General features: G+C 40.3%; 1 protein-coding gene across 2 annotated transcripts in view; it reads left to right on the top strand.

Annotated features, from left to right (window-relative positions):
• Positions 1–993: 993 nt before the first annotated feature.
• The window catches only part of Ppp1r1c (protein phosphatase 1 regulatory inhibitor subunit 1C), a 101,958-nt gene continuing 76,915 nt past the window's right edge, over positions 994–26,036 (top strand). The window contains exons 1-2 of one of the 2 annotated variants that reach the window (XM_055600722.1): positions 994–1,074; positions 3,352–3,412. In XM_055600722.1, the coding sequence (XP_055456697.1) occupies positions 994–1,074; positions 3,352–3,412 (142 nt within the window). Of the gene's footprint in view, positions 1,075–3,330; positions 3,413–26,036 lie in introns of both variants that reach the window. The other variant, XM_055600721.1, reaches the window with a different exon arrangement.

Genomic DNA, 26,036 nt, shown 5'->3' with positions numbered 1-26,036 from the left:
TTTCCACTAATGTTTTCCACTCATTTCTGGATTCTTCCAAGTCAGAGGATGTAACTGGCTCCATCAGGATCTAAAATAAAGGCCATTGAAACAGCAGTGACTTCCAAGCTGCCTGCTAAATTTAGCTGCTCGATAGTTTCCACTCAAGTGAAAACCATGAGCTACAATTATAGAATGTTAGAACAGAATGGGAGCTTAAAGGTCATCTAATCTACCCCCCCCCACCATTTTTTCCATTGAAAGTGCAGGGGCCTAGACATATGCTATGATTTGCCTGAGGCCACAGAGCTTATTAACAGTGGAACTTGAACTAAGATCTTCGTAGCCCTGGGACAGTGCTAACCTACCCGGATCTTGAAGCACAAACACAGCTGATATTATTAGTTGTGGCTTACTGTCAATAGCCGTTCATCGATGTGGTGGTGGTTGAGTGTGAGACAGCAGAGGTGTCTCCAGCTTGTAAGCTGCTACAAAGAAATGACATGATGCTACACCCAGACCCTGCCCCCAACTCTAAAAACTTCCTGCTTGCTGTTCATCAATAATGAATGACCCATCCCTGTAATGCTCAGCGGGAGCTTACACTGCACTTTTGAGCAGCCGGTTAGTAATGCACAGTGGATAGAGCCTTTCCTTTAAATCCCAGGGCAGCGGGTCCTTCAAGGCTAACATTGCAATTTCAATTAGCCGCTGAGTGAAAGCTTGGCGTGCGTATTAGCGAGCAGGGACACAATTAGCTTATTCTTCCTTTCCATATTGTGTTGGGAGGATCCAAAGGGTTGGTGGAGGATCAGGCCAGCCAGGCATCACTGGATGTTGAAGAAGGGAGCTGCTCGAACCTCGACATCTTCATTTGCTCACGCTGGAATTACAGAGATTTACTGCGAAGCACTGTGTGTGGCTTGGTGGAGGGAGCCTCGGGAAACACTCTGGATTCCACTTGGGCTGTGTCTTTTTGAGCACTTCAAGCTCTGTCCCGTTCTCATCGTTAGCATGGAGCCCAACAGCCCCAAAAAGATACAGTTTGCTGTGCCCTTATTCCAGAGTCAGATTGCCCCTGAGGCCGCAGAGCAGGTAAGGAGGAGTGGGTGGGTGCAGTTCCCAGGGACTGGGGAGTGTGGGCATGCATGCCTTCTAGGGGAACGGTCCCTTGCGTTCTACATTTGCCCAATTTTGTTACTTTTAGCAGGAGAAATGAGTTTCCTTTTACACTTGTGTTTGGGTTGCACCTGGGGACAATTGGCTAAAATGTTAGCAGCACTTCATTCTATATAAAATTAACACCAATGAATTAGACATTCTGGGCTAGAGCCAGATGTGCTGGCTTTTGCTTCTTAAAGTAAGTTTCAACATTTAGAGAAGCTTTGAAAACTTTAACAAAAAAAAATTAGCAATCTTTTATTTTGTTGTTTACTAAAAAAAAAAGAAATGTAAAAGTTAAAGTACTAAATTCCAGGCTAATTTATTATTACAGGCTTCATGTTTTTAACCTGGTTTCATTATGCATCCTAAACCGTATTTTTTTTGTATCTATTGCCCGTTATATATGAGCATCGACTATGAGAAATGCCACTCTACCTTTTCCCAGATTTCTTTTTTATGTCTGGTATTGGTTTCTAACTGTTCATATTTATTTAGATTCTGGGTGCAATGGACCCACTTGAAAGATGTTCTGTGGCACAAAAACAAATGTGGAGTAGTTCAGGAATAAGCTAAAGAAGTTATGAGAATCTCGATCTAATTCATTAATTACTTAAAGCCCAGAAGATCCCTGAATCCTTTTCCAAATACCTGATGCAAAGTCTTTCTCTCTCTCTCTCTCTCTCTCTCTCTTTCTCTCAATCTATCTATATAGATGTACATTTTTTTACAATTTATTCATTTTATACTTGATTATAGCTCCCCTCTCTAATCTCCTCCCAGTTCTGCCCTTCCTCCCTCTCTCCCTATTCCCCTCTTCTAGTCCACTGAAACGGGGAGTCCTCCTCCCCTACTATCTGTCCCTAGCCTATCAAATCTCAACAGGAATGCCTGTATCCTCTTCCTCTGTGGCCTGGCAAGGTTGTCGTGCCAGGGGGAGGTGATCAAAGAGCAGACAACTGAGTCCATGACAGATACAGCCAGTATCCACTTACTAGGGAACCCATATGGAGACTGAGCTGCCCATGGGCCAATGGTCCTTGGTTGATGCATCAGTCTCTGAAGGACCTCCCTGGGCCCAGATTTGTTTCATTTGTTTGTCTCCTTGTGGAGCTCCTGTCCCCTTTCGTGTCCTTCTATCCTTCCAACTTCTTCTATAAAACTTCCTGATGCAAAGTCTTAAAACCAGCATGATTCTCGAGTCTTACTCTGTATGATGCTTTGCCAGCAGGCCACCCAGATTCAGGCCAGGAAAATACAGTCTTGACAGTGTCTGTTCACTGACCTGAGCATTGCTTCCATTTTGAACATTGTTCGTCCACTTTATCCTTTAACCTATTGACAAATAGTCTGGGAATTTAACTGAACCAATACACTGAATGGATAAAAGCTATCTGAAGCAAGAAAGTCTAATAACAATATGCTCCTGAAGGTCCTTTAAGAAGAGAGTAAATCCACCAAATCTTAATTTAAATAAAGTGTTGTTTTTTTTTTTTTTGCTACACTCTTGAGTAACTTTTACTTATCTATTTACAGTTTCACACACATCTATATCTTCATCATATCTCATCCACCTCCTCTCCCATTCTGTTGACACCTATTATCATTCCCTCTCACTTCAGGTTCTCTCCCTTTTATTCTTTGCAACCCACTGAGTCCAGCTAGCATGCCTGAAGGAATTGAAACACACAGTCTTGTAAGATCTGCATGTTTGGTAAGGTCTGCCAGTTTGATCTGAATATTAAACTAGAAGTAAAGTCCACCGTAGTAATTGAAACCTGAGGCTCACATTGCCGATTGAATTAGAGCACACTGTAGAGATCTGAGGCTCCTGAGTTCCTTTTACCCCTTTACATGAGGGCAAGAGACGCTGACATCATTGCCAGTGTCATGAGGCTTAGCCACAGACACGTAGATTAGCAAGCCATCAACGGATTTTACAGTATGATAATTTCAGTTGCTTGTCTTTATGATATTCAACTATTTTTTTTTCCTTTGGAAACGTAGCTTTGTGGCCAAAGAAAGGGTTAGTAATATCTGGCAGTTCTAGCTAGCTTTCTGTGTTCAACACAGTGAACATACACTGTGTCCCTTCTGGCAGTTTGCATGTGTTAGGGAAAAAGAGGGTGTGCAGTTTTGTAAGCTGTAGAGCCAATGGAGGGTAGTGTCTGATTCTTGCACTGACATTAGCTGGGCCTTTGTTGTTTTCAGATCAGGAAAAGAAGACCGACACCAGCCTCCCTCGTGATTCTCAATGAGCACAACACCCCAGGTAAGGAGGCATGATGCCTTTCCTATCGATGCGATGGGATCAGGCTGTCTAATACTGTCCAAAGAACACGGCATTCACAGTAAGTTTCAGTTAGCTGAAAGGGATAATAAACAAAATCAGGAATCAATAGTATATAAATGGTCTCAACCAACAGCCTACCTTCTTCTAGACCAGCGGTTCTCAACCTTTCTAATGCTGTGACCCTTAAATAGAGTTCTTCATGTTGTGGTCACCACAACCATAAAATTATTTTCATTTTCATTATTTTACACTTCAAAACTGTGATTTTACTACGGTTATAAATCATAACATAAATATCTGTGTTTTATGATGATTTTAGGAGACCCCTATGAAAGAATCTTCCTATCAAAGGGGTTGAGGCCCACAGGTTGAGAACCATTGTTCTAAACTGACACACTGCTCATCACGTGGTGTGCCATGTTTTACTAGCGTTGCTTTCTGTGTGCTTATGTGGAACCTGGCTCAGGCCTTATTGATGAAGCTGGGAAGAAGTTGCTTAATTAGGTTTTAAGGCTCAAGTTGCAGCCCAGGAGATTATTATGTTTTTGCAGAATGTGATTTTATTTATGGGATGGAACGGGCAACATGCCAGCATTGGCTGCAGCCTTGTTGCTGATGTCATCTCTGACTAATGCAATTGACAGGGAACCAGATCAATTTTCAGTACTGCCCATTTGAGAGCCATTCCGAATGGTTGCATCCATTTGTCAAGGTTTTAGTTTTCATTTCCTGTAAAAAGCAAAACTGCATTATTAGTCTCGATAAAGAACTACGGACTGTAATACACAAATATTGCTTACTTACTGACTGGAGTGATTTTCATCTTACATTTAATGGCAGCCCCTGAATGTATAAGTAGACCAGGAGAGGTCATTAATTTGTAACCCTGAAAATCTCAGATTTGTGTGTGCGTGTGTGTGTCAATAAACAAAAGAGGACAAAAAGAAGTTTGACTAAAGGAAAAATAATCTATTTGTAAGTTGTGAATGATCTGTTCCAGGAATGTCAGAATAAAATAGTTTTGGCTTCTCTGGCATCATCCTAATTAGAGAAACATACAAAAAGAAAGAAACTTTTTCATAAAATATTTATAATTGTGCCTACATACAGAAAATGGGAATAAGTAAGTTATTTCTGGTAAGAGCACAGCATTATAATTTGATCCTTAACCATTAAAGTGCATTGCATTTTAAAATCATCTTCAAATATGTCACCTCAGTAACTATTAACTTCTATGTAGTTGAGTAAGAGGTACAAATGATTTGCACATGCTTATAGCTTACAAATAAATGTTTGTGAATGCAATGACTAAGTCTTTTCAATGTGTAAATGAGTTAATTGCCATTTTCAGTCCATACCTTGTTTATAATAGCAGCCATTTCCATTACACTCCCAGATTTGCTTCCTGATAGAATACTGTCCAGCTTCACTCATAAGCTCCTTCAAACTTCCGGACATTAACTATCCGAGATATTCAAACGTTACTGCTTTATAACATAGTACGGCTATGTCCCTGCTCTCTGGAGCTCTCATTTGAAACTCACACAGCAACTGGTATTTCTTGAATGCTAAATATAGATCTTACACAAAAGAAGAGTGTGAGAGAGGTGAAGTGGTTTTTGTGGCATTATTCTACTAGAGACGGTGGATTCCAAACGCAAAGTCAGACAGTTCTGACTCCAGAGCCAATGTTTTCCCTATAGCCTGCCCCTAGCCTTGAACATTGGCTTTCCATTGCACAGACTAGACTCTCGGTTCTTGCGAGCAGGCAAAGCCAGTACTTAGGCAAGCTTGTCTAGGCTGCTTACTTTAGCAGATGAGAAACTATGTTTGATACCCCAGGCAGGGATTTAGTGGTGATCTAGGAAGCTTGCTCTTAAGAGCCTTTCCAACCACTAACTCCCTATTCCCCTTGTTGACCTTGCTCCTTCTTGTGGTCATAAGTGCCGTTGGAGGTAAGTTAGGGGTGAGTAGCATCTTACACGGAGCTGTGTCACCTTGGAGGTATCAGCTGTCTCTGTCTTCATCCTTCTTTACAAAAGGCAGCTGTGTATAGTCATGGCATCTGTGTATGTGAACCACGTTTAGAACAAGTGATAGATTCTATTGCAAAAGCCCTAAATTTAAGACATTTCAGTATCTCAGTATCTGGATTTACTGAGGAAAAGCCTTGAAGTCAGATTCCTCAAACAAACAAATAATGAGAGAACCATAAACTCTGTCAAACTTGGCTACAAGTCTTTATTAGTCATAAAATCCTGGATAAGAGACATATCCAAGTTTCATTTATCACATATCAGACAGATATGATATCGTGCAGCTTTCCCACTCCACGGGCTAGTTCAATGACCAAATGATTTAGCACAAATACGCCTTAAAAGGCACAAAAATAATATTAATGATCATTGTTAATTGATGTATTCTAGAGCTCAGCCTTTGCATACCTCACTTAAGATTCATTACAAGCCCCATAGCCACTTCGTGCTCACAGTTGTCCTGGAAATTTCTGTCCTATGCAACGATCCTTAGGTAGACAACAACCATATGTCTACCTGATATGCACTCCCTAGGAGGAAAACAGCAGCTTCTTCTGGTCCTTAAAGGCAGTAGGCTTAAGCAAACAAAAAATGATGCAGCTTTCAATACTGGGGAGAAAAATCCAAAAGATTCTCTTCAGTTCCCTGAAACAGCACATAAAATGATTGGAGGATCTTAGAATCATATAGCATTAATTCCGTTTAAGATCCAAATCCCTGCAAATGATTCTTTATGGTCAGTAAATAAATGAATAAATAAAAGAAGCTCCAGCTGTCCTGAACTATATGCCGTGTACCTGGCTAACCTGGCTTACAGTGTTTACAGGGCAAAAAGCTGTCTTTAAGACCAGATCAAAACTTTTTTCACTGTGATATTAGTGAGTTGCAACCATCACTAAATAAAAGGCGTAGTTTTTGTTCTACTATTATTTACCATTATATGTATTAGCACAAACAGAAAACTCTGAAAGATTATCTAAAAGAACAGCTTGATTTCGGATTTTGGCATATATATGCAGGCTTCATGCTGCCATACGTCAGAATGAAACAGTAGAACACGGTTATTCTACCGTGTCTGTCCAGTTGTTTCATTTGTTCAGTGGTTGTTTCATTTTCTAACCTCACAGAGAAAATACGCACCTGACTGATCGACTCCCATATCAACAAACCATGCCCTCAGTTTTTCCCAGCAAATAAACTACCATTTCCCCCAGCAGATGCTCTATGAAACAGATTACCCTTGGCATTGATCAGCAAATCAGTTTAACCCCAAATTACAGGAATACAAAAGTCTAAGGGTAAACGTGCCTGTTGAAGACGGAGGAGAACCAGCGAACCTGAGTTCAGGAATAACTCCTCCGAGCCGTCAGGTGAGAGCAACACCCCAGGCGCAGACCTGGGTTTAGGGAGTCGTCAAAGACAAATGTCACCTTTTTTCTAGGTCTCCTCCAGCCAGAAACTTGAGACACTTTTGAATGAAACTGCTTTTCTTCCTGTATTTTCAGTTCTTCTTCTAACTGAGCTTAGCAAGTTTCTCTGAGGTCATATCTGAGAGTGCCATTTTCTGTTCTTACAGTGAATGCAGTTACCTTTTCTTCTTTAACCTACAGTCAACTGGTGCGGTCCTTACGGCTTTTCAGGAGTCACACATAAAGCATCTTAATGTAGCAATGAATGACAGAGCTGCCTTTTGTAATTTACTCCATCTCATGTGGATTTTCTTGAACATTGTCTTTAAGCAGACATAAGACTGTATATTTGGCTATAGGTATGTTATGGTTTGGATGTTAAATGTCTCTAAATAGCCCAGCATACTCAGATCTTGACCGTTAGTCTTTGGCACTGCTGAGATATAATGGAACCTTGCAGAAACAGAACCTCCTGGAAGGAAGTAGGGTTATTTGGGTAATGCTCAGATATCAGGAGATAAGTCCTTACTATGATGTCTTACCTTACCTCAGGCCCAATTCAACAAGGCTGAACAGTCACCTTAAAGCCACGGAAGAAAGGGAATCTCTACTCACAGCAACAGAAAACTGATTAATACACAGAATTAGAACTCCAGTTAGGAGAAGAAAACACTTAGAAAATACTGCTCGCCCAGTCTCACACTGTTACCCAAGGACATAAATCATCTCATCTCCCCGAGACTGGCCCCACTCTATGCACCTCAGAGATAAATAATTACATCCGGTCTTCAGGTTCAAGTCTAATAACTTCAGATTAAAAAAAAATAGTTCCTTATGCCAGATTGGACTAGAAATTCTCTGACAATAAATCTTTACTTACTCTCATCAATAAAAGTTGTTTTTCACCTATCAGAGTACAATTCCATGCTGCTATTTTCTACCTCTCATACCCATTTCCAGAACCACTAAGGGTTTTGGTGAACTCTTTCTAAACTCTCCTCAACTCTCTGCATTTCGAGCCCAGAGCTGGACACAGTCTTCCAGTAAAAAGCCAGCCTAGGCCAGACTTTGTGAATATTAAAGTGTGTGGCATCCATTCTGTCCCACTTACTGTTAGGCAGAGGCTACATGGTTACAATTATATTTAATGGGCCTGAGGCCTATTAAACATGATTGAACTAGGAGAGGTCTGAAGCTAAGTGAAGATTTAGGTAAGCACCGAAGACTTTAAAAGCTTAATCGACATCTAAAATGGTGACTGGAAATATAACATAAAATTATTTGGAAGGGGATTTATTGAATTTACTGCCAAGCCAATTTGGGGGAAAGTTGGAATTCTCTTGACAACTTTACTCTTAAATAATCTTAGAAATATGACTTAAAATGAAAGGATATTAGTATATGCCTTGGGGTTCTAAAAATGAAGCTTGTGAGCTACGGCAGTCACGATCATGCCAGCTCCTTTCCATCTTGATAGTAAGTCCAGCGATGCCAGGGAACTGGGATTCCTAACACTTGGTAAATGCAAGTGAGTCTGCAGACTGAATCCAAAGTCTATATACCAGAGAGAGTGGCTTGTGAAGACGACAGGACTTTCTAACTGAAACCAAGTCACCTAACAGGACCTGAAAAGCCCTATCTTTATAATTCTAGCTAGAACACGTGTTTTCATTCCAACACAAAGGACTCCTGGAAATTCTGGATGATTTCTCAGGAATCTCCTTGTTCAGAGCTAATGGAAAGCTTTGCAGCAACAGCGGGTAATATTGGAGATTTACTTGCTGTGTTAATAGATTTACACAAATGAACATTTTAATGACAATCCTGTTGTTTTTCAAAGCAAATGACAGTGTAGTCAAAAGACAACATCACGAACTGAGGCTCCAGGGAGACACTGAGGATTTTTCTAGGAACTTTACTATCTGAGTAAGATGTCATATGATACTCGGAGATGACAGTCACCTCCAAGGATTTCAAATCAACTGTATTCAAATAAGTATACATGACAGCTCTCTTTCTAAATTTTCTCATCTTCCTCAGCAATGATATTTTATCCTGATCCAGTCTTCACTGACTGCTCAGAAATTATTTTACCTTATCACTATTCATTACAATGAAAACCCCAAGCCCAGTGTTTGAAGACCACTCAAGAGTTATCTGATACTAATTTCTAAGGAATATCAGAGACATCTGTTTTTTGTTTGTTTATTTGCTTGCTTGTTTGTCCTTCAGCATTTATTTTTATGCATGGATGCATGTCAAACCAGGCAGAAAGATTTAAAGACAGATGATGTAACCTGCTTTTAAGGATCACCACCATGTAATTGATTGAGTTACATGTTCATAATTATTCAGCCTGAATATGCAAATTGTGCACGCAAGTGGGAAGGCTGAGGAAAGGCAAATCCTGACTCTTGGTAATGCCATCGGGTGTTATATTGTAAGCATTCAAATGAAGTGATATAATATTTAAATTAAGAAAAAATAAAATGCAGGGTGAACAATAAAAAAAAAAAACCCTCAACTTTATTTTGAGAGGATGATGGGTTTTATTGATTTTTGAATAATGTCACACACACTCACCTTATACCTGGAGTTTAAAATATAACAAGTGATAACAATCATAACTATGATAGAGTGAGCATTGGCTAGATTGGTATCTGTTGTTGTTGCTGTTGTTGTGGCTTAAAGCAGATGAAAACACCAGTAAAGGGCACAGTATGTCATAGAGACCCTGGCGTGAAGCAGGCCTGGCTTGAATTCCAGCTTTGGCAGCAGCTGGTGAGGACATTGGGTGTATACTTCATCTCCTTGGGCTTTGTTTCCTCCTTTTTTAAGGAGAATATTGAGGTCTGGGAAAATGCCTTGCACAGTTACTCCTACCAAGTACGCCCTGAAGATTTCCAATGCCTTTTCCCCGGCTGCTGCTGAGAAAGCTCAAGTTCTTGTGTTGATTATTAAGGAATAGCTCGACTGGTTTTTAAATCCGGGTAAGCAGTCATAAACAGCCCCCAAAGATCAGATCACTAGTGGAAGAAAAAGTGTAAGGCCTCAAAGTCTATCAGATGTGTGTACACAGCTGTAGAATTGCTGTAAACTCTCCCTTACAGTATTGTTTCAACTGTCTTTGTTGGTAAATGCAATTTTCATAGAACAGAATTTGAGTTCTTAAGAACTGTTTTTAAAATAAGCTTCCTACTGTTATCTATAATAATATTAAAATGAATAGAAGCAATAAGCATATTCCTAACAGACTTGTGTTTGACCAGCAATGAAATGTTATTTTAATAGTACGGAGAAAGAATGCCAAGTACTCCTTAAAAAAAAAAAAAATTCTTTAGAGACACCTCTGAAACCCTCTGCTGGCTCATTTTTAATTTCACTCCATTTGTTCTGACTTCCTTTCATACATCATCCCCAGCCTATATTCTGGCAGGGGTGTCTTTCTTTGATTCCTTGAAGTGATTCTTCTAAGCCAACTTATTAAGAGTTTGTCTAGACTGGCACGTTGGTATGAATCAGTCTCCGTCATTCCTACCAATTTCAATTTAAACTGAAAGACAAGATTCACTTAAATTTCAAAAGCTCATCCTGTCTAATTGGACCTTTGGTTTGACATGTTACCCTAACACCTCCCTGCCACCCACCCTAGAATGTTTTATTTACTTATACTATATACTTTAATTCAGTAAATATTTATCATTTGGTCCCTAGTCCCAAATCCTCAAAGGAAATGTAATCTATATAGCAGAGATGAGTATGTTTGGGTGAAAAAAATTACAATAATATAAGCTTAAACTCCTAAACCCATGGCAAAATTAATTCTGGTCAAGGAATAGAAGCATTTATTTAATTTTTACATCTACTGTTCTAGTAAGCATATGACTGACTATTTTTGGTTTTTTAATTTTAAGTGTTTAAAAGTGAGCTTGAAACTAAACTTTTAGTATTCATTCTAAATCGTTTACCAAGTAGGTGTTAAATGCTGATAAGCCAGTTAATTTAAATGCACTTTTAGAATCCTCACGTTTGTTGTAAAACTTTCCAACATTTTAGAGAACACATTGCTCTCTGCAGGATAAAATAGATGTTTGCTCTCCACTGTGCTAATGGGGAGACTTACATGAGACAGATTCATGATTTGACATTACGTATTTTGATAATGAAGCTGGTAGCGAGGAGCCAAAGAATGCATATGTATTAAAAATTCAATATATTTCACCTTGATGCAGGAATGTCTACCACAGAACCTTCTTGGTATTAGATTTTAAAGTTGTGAATAAGCTACGGTGCCCAGAAATGCTGCTTGGCTGGTAGTAACTGTTTTAAATGGATAGAGTTAGGAACAGACGCTGAAGTAGGCTATGACTCTTTGATGGAAGTTCACTTCCTGAGTCACTTCAAGAAACCTGCTTGTCTTCCTAAACCTCAGGTGAGGAAGCTTCAGAACACTTCATTTTCTTCAAAACCATTAGAGGTTACTAAGTATTGCAGGTGGTCATTTGAAGGAACACTGGTGTAAGTCCATGAAACAACTAGACATTCATTTTTGTCTTTGCCTGGTAATAGGCATAAATGACACCATCCTCGGCTGTCCAGTATACTTCTAATGTCACATTTGATTTCAAGTTTAAGACTTAAAAATGTATTAACAGCTCTTTAAACTGCTTCAAGTTGATGGTCAACTCCACCAAACTATCAACCTAGTGGACATGAGGCAGCTGCTCGGTCTAGGAATGGAGGTCAGGAATGGGATCTAACCAAACCGGATAACTTATTCAAAAGTATGGCTTTCAAGTGTCTTTTTTTGGTGGGGATTGCTGAGAAATAAGCCTTCAAGGCTTGGGATTTTCTATCTTGTCATCATTTCTACACAGAACTTTCAGAGAGTCCAACTGAGAAACTCTAGGCACAGAAATTACCAGGAGCTAAAAATGAATTTCATTTTTTGTGGAGGATGAGAGCATCTGAGAGCATAAGACTCTTCAGAGTCTTTTAAATTAGCCAAACCAACAAGGGAAGTTAAAACAAAAACAAATTTTAGAGCTATTAGAACATGGCTTGACAAGTCAATATGAGTACCATCTCAAGTTCTGAAGTTGTTGCTGTTACTTCTGTGACACAAATATTCTAGAGATCTTGAGATTTAAGAATATGTTCTGCAAAGGCTCAGGAGATAACCACTGGAAGCCAAAAATAGAAGGAAAAGCCCGTCCCAAAGTATGTGTTCCAACTGAGAAGACTCCACCATCCCTTCCCAGTCTATGCATTGTCCCTTTGGATCTTCCCTAACATTCGGGAAGATGCTACATTCGAGATGCTGCATCTATAACCACACGTACCTCTGAGTCATAGCTGCATGACTTTATATTATTTAGAATTAGTTGACACGGGACAGCGCTAGTTATAAAATAAAATTACCCAACTTAGCATCATCAAAGAGCAATATATTGAAAATCTGATTTGAATGCAATTACAATACAGACTTAACAATAGTACTAAAAGAAAATACTTTGTGAAGTTAAGGGAGGGAATTTTCACTTTCTATTTCCTGTATTCTCAGGTAGCAATTTGTATTACTATGACAAATAATTTTCTGAATCTTATTTTTCACATAAAAATATGTACTGCCTTCCTTGTATATGTGAGGCCTTGGAGGACGGAAAGAGAGGGGAGAAATGCTGCAATTAAAATACAGTCTCCAAAATAAACAAGGAAAAGAATATCTATGAATTGACAATGCAAAAGAGAATTAGGACATTTATAATAAAGCCCAGTTTTAAAATAATCACCCTTAGAGATATAGGTGTTTTGTCTTTCATTTTCCATCATATATTTTGAGTCATAGTCTCAAAAGTTGAAGCTCATGAATTTACTACATGGGCCACTGAACCCTAGGAACGTGCCTATCTCTGTCCCCTGCCCTCCAAAACTGTGGTTTCATTTGGGTGCTGAGGATCCTAACTTGTTACTCAAGCTACCAAGTATTTACTCTTGACTGAGCCCCCGGCACCTCTGCTCAAAGCCAGGCTAGGAGGCGTGCACGCTCCTGCAACTCCAGCATGGTGAGCCTTGGAGACACACACGTCCTCAGAGCCTGCTGGCTGCCAGCCTAACGCCAAGGTCAGATTCCCAAGTACCGAGATCACAGGACTGTGTCACCAAACCAAGGTCAGTAAAAGACCGACAGTCTCAGGAACAATCAGAGTATGCGCTGCAGGGTAGGACACCTGACATCACTTCTGGCCTAGGCACAGGCTACTGTGCCAGAATAAATATGTACCACACACACATGCACCAAATCCCACAGTGCCACATACATAAAAATACAAAAAAATAAGAAGACCATTTAAAATGTTATAGCCATTCTATATCAGAACTATCTTAGGATTATGTATCTCATTTAAGTGGTTTTCCAATCCCCATTTTCTTGATTGGTGAACCTAACAATTATAACTATCTATAGAAAGCTAAGGCCTTCTGAAAATGAATGACTGGTCTTTTTATTTCATTTATGTATTTTTCATTGACACGTTGTCTTTCTCTCAGTCCAGTCTGGCCTCAAACTTGCAAGTCTTCTGTGTCAAATACTAATATTAGAGGACTGTGTCACAAAGCCGATGGAACTCTCCCTCTTGGGAAGCAACTCAGTTCTCACCCCAGCAGTTCAATAAATCAGTGGCTATCAACTTTTGGGATGCAGGCCCTCTGGGGGTTGAATGACCTTTTCAAAGGGGCCAGCGAAGACCATGGAAAAACACAGATATTTACCTCACGATTCATAGCAAAATTACAGTTATGAAGTAGCAACGAAAATCATTTTATGGTTGGGGGTCACTGCAACATGAGGAACTGTATGAAAGGGCCGCAGCATCAGGAAAGTTGGGAAGCACTGCTGTAAGCGGTATGGCCATTCTTCTAACTACAAACATACAACCTTGAAATTATTTGCCTTTTCTCCCTCAGTTCTTTCAATGAGGTGTTGGCCAACTCTCCTCTACTAGTTGGACCTCATCTTCTGTTCTGGTTCTTTGCTTCTGCTTATCAACAACATTCCTTGACCTTAAGTATCTTATGTATTCTAAGTGTAGAATCAGTGAGTGTGGCTCAGATGTGATTCCTCAGCCTCGCCTTCACTTCCTTGAAGTACACACAATGGAAGTTCTATCTCTGGCTTTGTTGCTGGAGTTAATGTGAAACTTCAGAGATGTCAGGCTTGTTCCTTCTCTGCGATGGCTTCGGGAGGTTCTGGAAGACGTAGTTATGTAATGGGTGTTTGACTGTGGTGATGCTCCATTCATGATTGAGCTGTCATAAGCTCTAACTTACAGTCCTTCATATACCAATCCCAGTTGTGATTATCTATGATAAGGTTCTCACGAAAAGCTGACGTATTCCGTCACCACGTGCACATTGCCCTCATTTTGTCTTTTAAATGAGTCAGTCCTTTCTTTCTTAGTCTATAAGATCTTTATTAGATAAATTGTTGACAATTATACTTAAGCTGAGACTTGATTAAAAAACAAAGAAGGAGGAAAAATAATTATGTTTAGTTATGCTTAATCTTGCCAATTTCTTTTTTTTTTTTTTCTATTTTGGGTGTTGGCAGAATTTAAGAATTCTGTTCATTTTCCACGTAGCAATTTCCTGCTGAAAATACATTTCAGCACGTGCAAAGACCAGATCCAGTAGTGACAGGCAGGCTTGGGCACAGCGCGCTTCCTAACGCACAGTAGAGACCGTCCATTCTCTCACCATTATCGACGCTCAACATTACTCACTTGCCCTTAGTGATGAAGGGTTTTCCAGAATTAATGCCAGAGACCCACTCACCATCACATTCCAGCCAAGAAGAACTCCACAAATGATTGAGCTAAAGTGGCTCATCTTCAATTCTACCACAGGTAATTTCACTTGGTAACTATCCCAGAGTTCCTGTTCCACTCAGCCAATAAAGGACATTGGAGCCTAGAGATAGCTGAAAATACTTTCAGTCTAGGTCTTCAGTCGCAGCCACTGATTCAAAGCAAGTGCCAGCTGCACTCTTAATGTAGACAGTACGAATTAAGGAACGTATTAAGAATACATTTTGAAGTGTGTTTAGGACATAAAGGACAAAGTCATCTTTAAGCTCAGGGCAAGGTAGTTTCAGAAAAAAACTACCTGAGTTCAAAGGCGAATCTAAAGGGCCTCAAAGTGATGCATCTCCCTGATAGTTTTACAGTCTGCAAAGCTTCTTGTCTTAGAATACATCTCCTCAACATCCCAGATAGCAGTCTGTCTCCACTGCACAGAGGGACTAGTTTGTGGTAAGCTACTGAACGTGCAGTAGCTGGAAAGCCAGTGCATCTGAAGTGTAAACAGAAGGGTCTATTAAAGGTCATTGCTCTTCCCATAACATTCTTCCTTACATAAACCTGCAACGTCAAAACACTCTTACTGTTTTATTTGCTATCCTCACAGAAGAACTACAAGTAAATTTCTTATTGTACCCTGGCTATGTGAGAGTCGGTTTCGTACAGTATTGAGGCTATACTTATTTATTTTAATGGGAATTTATTTTGAAGGAAGACTTCTATACTTTCTTTGTGATTATTATTTAAAAGGACTCCTTAAAAGTTATTAACAGTGGAGATTTTATGACGTAATAAAACTCCACAATTAGATAAATGAAAGAAAAAATAAATTATGTTCAATGTCCCTAACTATTCATCTGTTTGGTATTTGCATATCTAAACATGTTTTAAAAATCATTGTAAAAAGGAAAGCTGTGGTTTTTGCCTTTGGATTTTAGTTGACATGGAACAGTAACGACTTGTGCATAGACTGAAAGTCATTTTCTTGGCCCATGTATTATTGCTCTTACCTTAAGACTCAGAAAAAACCCTTCTCTAGAAAGGTGTATGGACCACACCAACTAAGAAATTTTATTCCACTGTGAATAACAGGTTGGTGGACTGGTTAACACATCTGCCACAATTGATATTTAATGTTCTAAATAAAATTCTTTTGAAACTGTCATTCTTTTTTGTCACCTAGTAATGTTCAAAAGAAATGGATCATACAGTCAGCCCATTTTATTGCAAGTTAGGGAGGGAGGGATTTTTGTTTGTTTGTTTAAGGAGCTTTTGTGTGTATTTTGGGGTATCAGTTCTACCCTTTCTTCCTCCAAAGCCATAGAAGCAAGCTTAGAGCCCTGGGAGAGGGAAATGCCTAGAACCGTCACCACTGAAGGAAGATGAGGGTCATTACACCCCTGTGGTTATGGCAGAAGGGTTATACCTGCCTTTGCCTTCCAAAGTTCCTACGAGTGGTGGTGCTACGCCATTAGAATGCCTGCAGCATGGTTCCATAGACGTCAGTTAAACTGACCTTGGATGCGCAGCCACAGGAAATGTTCTCAGTCAACTCATGAGGTGAATGTTAGTGGCAGAGGACCTGTGGGGGGCTTCCTTGCTTTGGTGCAGACATGCCTTGAGGTTAACATTGCAGGTGAGGAGAGTAGTGGCTACAGGTGCAGGCAGGTTTGGTCATGGTGCTTTGGGCGTTCTTGACCTTTTGCAGCAACTGGAAACCTGAATACATATTATTTGGTGACCAATTTTATTTCTTTTGCTGTCTTTAAATTATTCACATCAGATTTCGAAGTTTTGTCAGTAAAATGCTGGAAACTGAGTTTGCTGTACTTTCTTTCAAAATATAGTTGCTCCAGGGTCCAATGCTGTCAAATAGTCACAGCCAAATGATTGTGTACTTGCCTTCTATCTTAACTACCTTGTGCTTGGACAAACATGGGCTGTGGTTTCTTTTCTATTTCTTTGAATTGTAAAATAAACATTTAATTCAGTAATTTTTCCAAAACTGTTCCTACCCACCCCCATAACCTATCAGAAAATGGATAGCAACTTGGAAGTTAATACTGAAAATCAAACATGTCTGTTTCATACTAAAATCATTTACCATTGCACACCTTTGCCAAATAGTGCATTTGATTGGCTTGTTCGTAACATTTTTCTATAACTAGATCTTAATGATTGTGAGAGAAATTATTTTGGAGTGGATCTTGTACTGTCTTTTTGGTTCACTCTTTAATTCAAGGAAACTGTACAAACAACTAATTCTGGCTTCCGTGAATTGTTGGCAAGCACACACACATATATAACTTCCCTTCATTGCATTCCAGCTGTTGTGCTAGTCTCTGAATGAGTCTGATAAGATGCTGTCCCCATATAGTCCCGATAGCTAGGTAATTATTAACATGCCTATCAGTCCAGACGTGCTGTTCCTATATTGCATGCTAATGACTTCATTGTAGGCATCTGGTCCAGTTCCTTGATTCTAAATTAGTTTGACATTCTTCCTGGAATTCTTTTCCCATGCATACAACCTGCTTTCTATAAAAAATAATTGTTTCATGTTTATTGTTACTTTTTTCTGTATGGAGCAAGAGTCTGGAATTTCTTCATTGTCTGTAGAACTATAGCTCTGCATTTTGCATCATGAAAAATCTGAAAAACTTAAGTTTTGAATTCTTTATTTTAAAAAACCCTACTTCCTTAGATAAATGATTTCAAACTGTGACGTAAAGTAATCTGGGAAAAATACAATATGATCACCTACTCTAAATCTTTTCTCCAAAGAGCTGAAAATAAAGCAACAACAAAATAAAAACAAGTTTCTAAACCCACACATGCATGTGGGTAAGTAACCCTGCCCCCAGAGACACACAAGAGATAGAAATGAGGTCTCCATAGTTGTGTCATTGGTGCAACTAATGATTTATTGGATGGAAAAGTAGAATGTGACAATAAGAAAGAAGATTGAGTTAAGGTTACAGATGCTGAGTGCTTGGGGAGGAAGGAGTGGGATGAGAGGGTCAGAGGGAACACACTACTCAGGGTATTGAGGATGAGAGAGTTCTCGTTCTAATTTCATATTAAATATTCATGGCATTCCTGGAACTCACGAGTCAGTAATGGAGTCACATGTATGAGAGGCATTAAAACTCAATTTACTAGATCCTTTTAAGAGTCAGCTCAGCATACTTATTTTTAAAAGGTGTGTTTACCTAATAATTATGGCTTGGATAATGTTGGAATATATCTATTAGAAGCTCCGTGTACTTACCTGAAACAATTAGAGCTCTTAATCATTAAGATAACGATAATCAGGCATATACCATTAGCCAAGCAAGTAAGATTAGCTACTCCCATCTGCCTATATGCTGAGTCACTGACGCGCCTTTGACTTTCCGGGGCACAGGGTGCTGTCCTGCCTTGCACAGTTGATATATGGATGAAAGCTCTGAGGGGTGGTTAAACCTAATTGTCGGACCTCAGTTCAATATAGCTGCTCACTTGCACAATCCAAAGGGAACAATTATTTTTAGTCTTTTTTTGTGAGTCTTATATCTTTTAAATCGTTTGTTTATTTATTATTAGTGTGCATATCTGTTTGTTCATGATGTGGGGGGGGTATGAGCATGCCTCAGCACACACATGGAGGTCAGAGGAAAGCTTGCAGAGTCAGTTCACTTTCCATGGGTTCTGAAGCCTGAGCTCAGGTTGCCAAGTGCATTTACTGCCAGAAATCTCACATAGCAAGTGAGACTGAACTGCCTGCACATATTCCAAGCATGTAAGCCTGGGTTCTGGTAGTGTTGAAGAGTTCTAGGTCAGCAGTAGGACGCTGCTGCAATTGTCATAAGAACAGTTGTTATACTCGCTCATTATTTGTTTCACTACTTCACTACTTCAGCAAAATACCCAGCTTGAGGAAGGGTTTGTTTTTGCTCACGTTGGGAGCACAGGCTGGGGAAACACTATAACGGGAGCATGAGTAGCTGGTCACAGGCATCTTCAGTCAGGCAGCAGAGAGCAGGGAATGCTGGTTCTTAGGCAGCTTTCTAGCTTTTATGCAGCCTGGGACCCCAGCCCAATGAGTATTAGTTAAGTCTTCCTGCCTCAGTTAACCTAACCTTGATAACCCATCACCGATGTCAGCCGAGGCTACCCAACCCAGATAATCACTCACAGGTGTGCCCAGGAGCCGGCAGCTAGTTTCCATACCTCGACATCTTCACAGTCAACGTCAGCCTTCACACTGCACAGACGGACACCTCTTCCATTACGTGTGTTAGTCAGGCCACTCTTCTCAGTTTTTAAGCCTGTCCGGACTATACTGTTCATTTTGTCATCCTCTTGTTCTTAGCCTATTCTGTCTTGATCTTAGAAAAATTATGTGTCTAGTAAAAGGGCATAGCACACTCACAAAATGTAGCCTTTAGAACCCAAAGAATAAAGGACTGATGGTCACTGAGAAGTTCTGTCACATTAGAAAAGCTACTTAACTTCTCTTGAGCTTCAGTTGGCTCTCAGATAAAACATAATTATCTGAGTCATTGGGTGGTTTTGAACAGGAAGTAATGAATTAGATGTTTAGCAATATGGCCTTACAGTAGTAGAGTCAGGAATAGTAGGAGTAAGCACAACATTAATATTTTGGACATTTTTGAAACAACAGAAAAGTGCTCTTTCTTTCCCTCAGCTAGAAACTCTGCCAGGCTAGTCATTATACTTGTTGGTTATGTTTGATGGAATTTTATGGATCGAAGAATGAACTAGCCCCAAAAGGAATTTGAATTAACACCTGTCATTGCTTATGATTTTACTAGGCTGTCTCAAATAAAGCTTTTGTAATAAGAGATCAAAGACGTATACTGTGATCTTCATCATAACCTGTAAAACTTCTCGAAAATGCTGCATTTAATTTCTTAGATCAAAATGATTCAGTGAAAGATAAAGTAGATTTAAAGTTGATCAGAGCCAGAAGCAGTCCCTGTTCCCATTACTTTGGAACTCACTTGGACACTGAACTGCCATGGGTTACATCTGTGCAGGGGTTCTAGGTTATCTCCATGCATGGTACTTGGTTGGAGTATGACTCTCAGGAAAGACCCCTGTGCTCAAATTTTTTGGTTCTGTTGCTCTCCTTGTGGAGCTCCTGTCCTCTCCAGATCTTACTGTTTCCCACTTCTTTCATAAGATTCCCTGCACTCTGACCAACAGTTGGCCATAAGTCTCAACATCTGCTTTGATAGTCTGCAGGGCAGAGCTTTTCAGAGGCCCTCTGAGGGGTGAGCAGCCTTACCAGGCCACAGAGGAAGACAATGCAGCCACTCCTGATGAGACCTAACAGACTAGGATCAGAAGGAAGAAAAAGAAACCCTCCCCTACCAGTGGACTTGGGGAGGGAAGTGTGTGGAGAAAGGGGAAGAAGGGAGAAGTTGGGAGGGGAGGAGGGAGGGATCTAGAGGGGGGATACAAAGTAAATAAAGTATAATTTAAAAAAAGTTGATAGAGCCATACAAATAGTGCAGTGTATCGGTGGAATTGCTTTCTCTGCATACACATACACAGAGCCGAAGACGGACCTTGGCATGACCACATACCTCTGAAATCGCGGCACTCAGGAGGCTAAGGCAGGAGAACAGTGAGTTCAAGGCTAGTGTAGGCTATATAAAACATGCTTTCTTCTTTCATTTTTTAAATTTATGTTTTTATTTATTACAATTTATTCACTTTGTATCCCAGCTGTAGCCCCTCCCTCATCTCCTCCCAATCTCACCCTCCCTCCCTCTTCTCCTCCCATGCCCCTCCCCCAGTTCACTGATAGGAGAGGTCCTCCTCCCCTTCCATCTGAACTTAGCCTATCAGGTCTCATCAGGACTGACTGCATTGTCTTCCTATGTGGCTTGGCAAGGCTGCTCCCCCATCAGGGGGAGGTGATCAAAGAGCCAGCCACTGAGTTCATGTCTTTTGCTCAGCCCTGTTCATAGCAGCTTTATTTGTAATAGCCAAAATCTGCAAACAACCCAGATGTCCCTCAACTGAGGAATGGATATAGAAATTGTGGTACATCTACACAATGGAATACTACTCAGCAACCCAAAAAGAAGGAAATCATGAAAATTTTAGGCCAATGGTGAGAACTAGAAAAGATCATCCTGAGTGAGGTATCCCAGAAGCAGAAAGACACACATTTTGTATACTCACTTATAAAATATCCTGTCTTAAAAACAAAACAACATCAAAACAGTGACACTCTAGCTAGTCAGCACATAATGGCATGGCGTGCACGTTATTTCTCAACTGACAGGCTACGTGTTATTTTAGAATGAAATTACAAGTAGGAACAAAATCTCATGAAGCAGAAGCAATTGAAAACTTCTCTTTACAGCTTCCAGACATCCTTTCTGACTGACCCTTACTTTTCTCAGCAATTGCCTTGGGTTCTAAGTGACTTTCTCTCACAAGACAGATATGTCGAAACATGTGTGAAGTCCTAAGCTGTTGTGAGTGACATACAAAGACCTTGATGCCCCACCCTCCAAACTCCACGCTACAAATAGCCAGGGTAGGAATGTCCGACACACTTCACAGACCAAGAAGCTTAGCTTCTTGAGCCACGGTCAATGTGGAAAGTGTGGGCATTATGGAGGCGCTGAACGTGGCTCCTTCTGGTTTGTCAACAGCTTGAGGGTTGTACTGCGCTGCTCTTCAAAACAAGCATTTACATGGGCAGCTCTATGATTATATTATTACTTATTTCCTCATGTTTAAGCTATGAACACTGTGGCTTTATTACTTAATTGTGAAAAGACATTGAGGGGATCATTAGCAATAAGCTGCCTACTCAGTCAGGAAATTTGGATTTTAATTTCAATAATAGCCATAATCTAGCTATACAAAATTTCATGTCACCTTTGATGGGTACGAAGTTTCTTTGAAATATGTTGGTTTTTTTTATCTGAAACCAGTGTATATACTGTTTCATGTGAGCATTGAAGGAAATTTTTGAGGAATAATGGTGAATATATGGATATATGAATATATCATAATTGTCTAGCCTAACAGTTTCTATTTTTCTTCTCATCTTCTACATAAAAACCAGTTGAGTTGGCATTCTTATGAGAGAGTTACATATAAATTTGAAAGGGGGACTAACTGGTTTTTCACAGTTGAAAGCGGCCTACGTTCCAGCTTCCGTCAGCCACAGGCATCATTTAGCAGACAATGCGTCTTCTTTGTCCTTGTTTCTGACAACTGTAGGTATGTAGGTTCCTGGCTACAACGTTCATCTGTCCTCATCCCACCAGGAACTACTCACAAGTGGTTAGACGTCCGTTTAAGTTCTTCGTCATTTTTATAGGTGAGGCACTAAAATACTAAGTTTGTGTGATTCGTAGCCACATTCCCAGCTACAGGACGAATGTTTTAATGTTACCTTCATCCATGATCTAAAGGGTCTGACTCTTTGTCATCACAAATACCTGATAGCAGATAGTTTATCCATCCTTGAGGCACGTGAGCCATCTTTGAAGTCTTTGCCGAACTCCTGAGAGGCCAGCAAGTCTTACAGTTTCCACTGAAGGCAGGCATCCCGACTGGGTGAACATCGTCCCAAGCAGCTGCTCATGTGTGTATTTATTTAGTGTTGGTTTAACAATAGATCAATAAACCAACTATGAAAAAAGCCGTTGGGAGCGGATGCACAAATGTGTTAAATGTGATCATGTCAATATATATATATACACACACATAAGTATATATGATACATGTGACTAAATTTACACACATATATATGTATATATATTGAATATATGTATATATACTTGTATTCTGGGACCTACTCTAAGTCTACACTTCAACTATCTAAGCACTGGTTAACCACCTTTTCCACACTGTTGAATTCTTTCTCAGAGGAACTCTTTTTTTAATTTAAATTTTATTTTTATTAATTACAGTTTATTCACTTTGTATCCCAGCTATAGCCCCCCTCCCCCAACCGCTCCCAATCCCTCCCTCCTCTTCTCCTATGCCCCTTCCCCAGTTTAATGATAGGGGAGGTCCTCCTCCCCTTCCATCTGACCCTAGCCTATCAGAGGAACTTTTTTTATCAGTTCACTTTAAATTCATATAGCCTACTAAAAAGTCTAACTGCACGTGCCTTGAAGATGGCTCAGTGGGTAAAGGAGTTTGCCAACGAGCCTGACAATCTGAGCTCAGTTCTAGAGACTCATGTGGTAGAAGAACCAACTCCTGCAGATTGTCCTCAAACCACACTGGTGCTTTGGTATACTTGTGTGTTCATGCACACACACACACACACACACACACACACACACACTCACGAATGATGTAATAAAATTAAAAACACACTTTAAATGTATGTTAATTCCCCCTTGCTTTGTCTTATAAGGTGGAACACACCGCTGACAGGAAGGACCTCAGTGGGAGGATGTTTGCCTAATATGTGCAAGGCTCTGGGTTGTATCACCAGTGCTGAAAAAAAGTAAACCACACACAATAAAAATAGCACGAAGGTAAAGTAAACACTTTTCCGACCCTGTAACTCCAGAATGAGCACTGGTGAGTTAAACTTGAGTGTAAACTTTTAAAGAGTAGGTGTGTGGGGCCAGAGGGACACCCTTGGTAGTTAGAGCACTTGCTACTGTTCTCACAGAGGATCCAGGGTTTGTCCCCAGCACTCTGCTCAGGTACCTCTAATCCAGGACACCTGATCACTTCTCCTGGCACCCTCAGGCTCTGCACTCACAAAGCACGTGCACACACACACACACACACACACACACACACACACACACTGAAAATAAATCTTAATAAAAAAAAACTTGAGCATATCTGTGTCTCCTTTTTGTTCCTGTTCTTCAGAGAGCACAGCACTGCTGTATACCTTAAAATGCTAAGCATTTCAAAGTATTCGGGATTTTTTTAAATTTTTTATGAATTATACTTTATTCATTTTGTATCCCCCCATAAGCCCCTCCCTCCTCCCCTCCTGATCCCACCCTCCCTCCCCTTTCTGCATGCATGCCCCTCCCCAAGTCCACTGATAGGGGAGGTTCTCCTCTCCTTTCTGATCCTAGTCTATCAGTTCTCATCAAAAGTGGTTGCATTGTCCTCTACCATGGCCTGGTAAGGCTGCTCCCTTCTCAGGGGGAGGTGATCAAAGAGCAGGCCAATCAGATTATGTCAGAGGCAGTCCCTCTTCCCATTACTATATAACCCACTTGGACACTGAACTGCCATGGGCTACATCTGTGCAGGGGCTCTAGGTTATCTCCACGAATAGTCCTTGGTTGGAGTATGAGTCTCTGGGAAGTTCCCTGTGTTCAAATTATCTTGTTCTGTTGCTCTGCTTGTGGGAAATGGTGAGAGCCGGAGGAGACAGGAGCTCCACAAGGAGAGCATTCTCGGGATTTAACTGACAGTACATTTCTATCTTCTCATTCGCTCGCTCAGTTAACGAAGAGTGAGTACTGTGCTATAGGCCCTGGTAGGGAGTAAGATTAGCAAAGCCCCCACTTCTTTGGAGTGCATGGTGTGGCAGAACAAGTAAGAGGAGTCCTAAGCCAGTGTTCTCATATCTCTGTTGAGAAAACTGTATGATTGCCTCCTGTCAATAGTAGAGAACTGAGTGAAAATGTGTAGCCCATGCCACATAAGCCAAGCACATCCATGCATCCACTAGGCACTTGCTACAGAACTCACTATTTTCAGAGAAACAATCACGTGACGAGCCCTTTTTTTGGCCTATCAATGACATGGAATACAGTTACAGATTGTTGGGGGAAAAAGTCAACGAAAAGCAGAAAAACAGTTCTTATTTGTTTTGTACTGAAACACACTGTGCTATTTATGTGGCTGAATGGTCACTGTGCTACTTTGATGCCAGTGGAGAGGACGTATTTAAAGCTCTAGGTATGACGTAAGTGTCTGACAGACCGTGTACGCTCAGACTCACCAATTATAGCCATTGATATCAATTTCCTTAGTGCTTTCTCTTCTTAAATATTTAAAGACAGCAGTAGATGATAGTATGCGAAATTGACCCATGTTATATGGCTCCTGGCTGTAATGGTCTACCTGACAGTAGGTAGCAGACATATGAAAAAATATGTCCTCAAGGCAGAGCATGACTCACTACTTACTGCTGATGCCCACAGCCACTGCTTAAGAGCTCAGAGCAGCGAGGACACTTAGAAAACCGACATTTTGTTTTAGAATTGGTGCTATGCAGGAGGTGGGGTTTCATTTCAGGCTTAGTTTATGGAAAATCTAGAAGCTAGAACATCTAGAAACTTGAGATTATGTAGTTCCATCACTCCACAGCAGAAGGTTAACACAGATCAAGGAGGGTTCAATGATGTGGGAGGGACCAAGTAGAGTAATTACAAATTTTGTACTAAAAAGTAGAAATGGGTGGCATCATCTGTGTGATCAAATGAGGCTCAGTTTTGTAGCATAGAATTTAGAGGAAGGAATAGGGCAAGGATCGGTCCTGAGGAAAGTGAAGCCGTGAAGAAATAATACACATCTAAGCTTGGCATGGCAGAGCAATGAACTATAAGAATTAACCTGTGCCAGACACGGTGGTGCACGCTTTTAATCCCAGCACACAGGAGGCAGAGGCAGGCAGATCTGTCAGTTCAAGGCCAGCCTGGTCTACAAGAAAGAGTCCCAGGAAAGCCAGAATTATACAAAGAAACCTTCCTTCTACCTACTTCTCCCCAAATGGAGTTAACTAATGAGATGCTGAGCATTGTTTGTTTGCTTGGTTGAATTACTGCCTAGATGGATAGGAGCTGAGGATAATGGGAGAGGAGGACACAAGGACAAGTGTATAAATCGAGGCATTTAGAAACTTGGTGGAAGGAAATTACTCTGTAAGGAGAAAAGTGCTAGTCATATACATAAATATATTAAAGGCCATGTGACTCATTAAACCATTCTACACGGTGTGTGCATTGCTGAGATATTATTATTACTATGTGCTGGGTCAAAAGATGCTTATACACAAAAACTCCAATAAACATAAAAGGATATAGATTTTTAATTTTTTTTTTAAGTTGTTTGTTTGAGACACAGTTCAATGGTGTAGTTCAGACTGCCTTCAAATTCACAGTCCTCTTACCCCGCCTTACAGGCGGTAGGGTTTCAGATTGAGACTCTTTGGAAAAAAAGAAGTTTGCTGGGAGTGTTGGTACACTCCTTTAGCACTTGGTATTAGAAAGAAAGAAAGCATGTGGAGAAAGAAAGAAAGAAAGAAAGAAAGAAAGAAAGAAAGAAAGAAAGA

This window comes from Psammomys obesus, unplaced genomic scaffold (genome assembly GCF_907164565.1).
Source record: "Psammomys obesus unplaced genomic scaffold, mPsaObe1.curated_primary_1811, whole genome shotgun sequence".
In the NCBI taxonomy this organism is placed as follows: Eukaryota; Metazoa; Chordata; class Mammalia; order Rodentia; family Muridae; genus Psammomys; species Psammomys obesus.
Note: the sequence above shows the minus strand (reverse complement) of the source record. Positions and strands in the feature narration are given on the sequence as shown.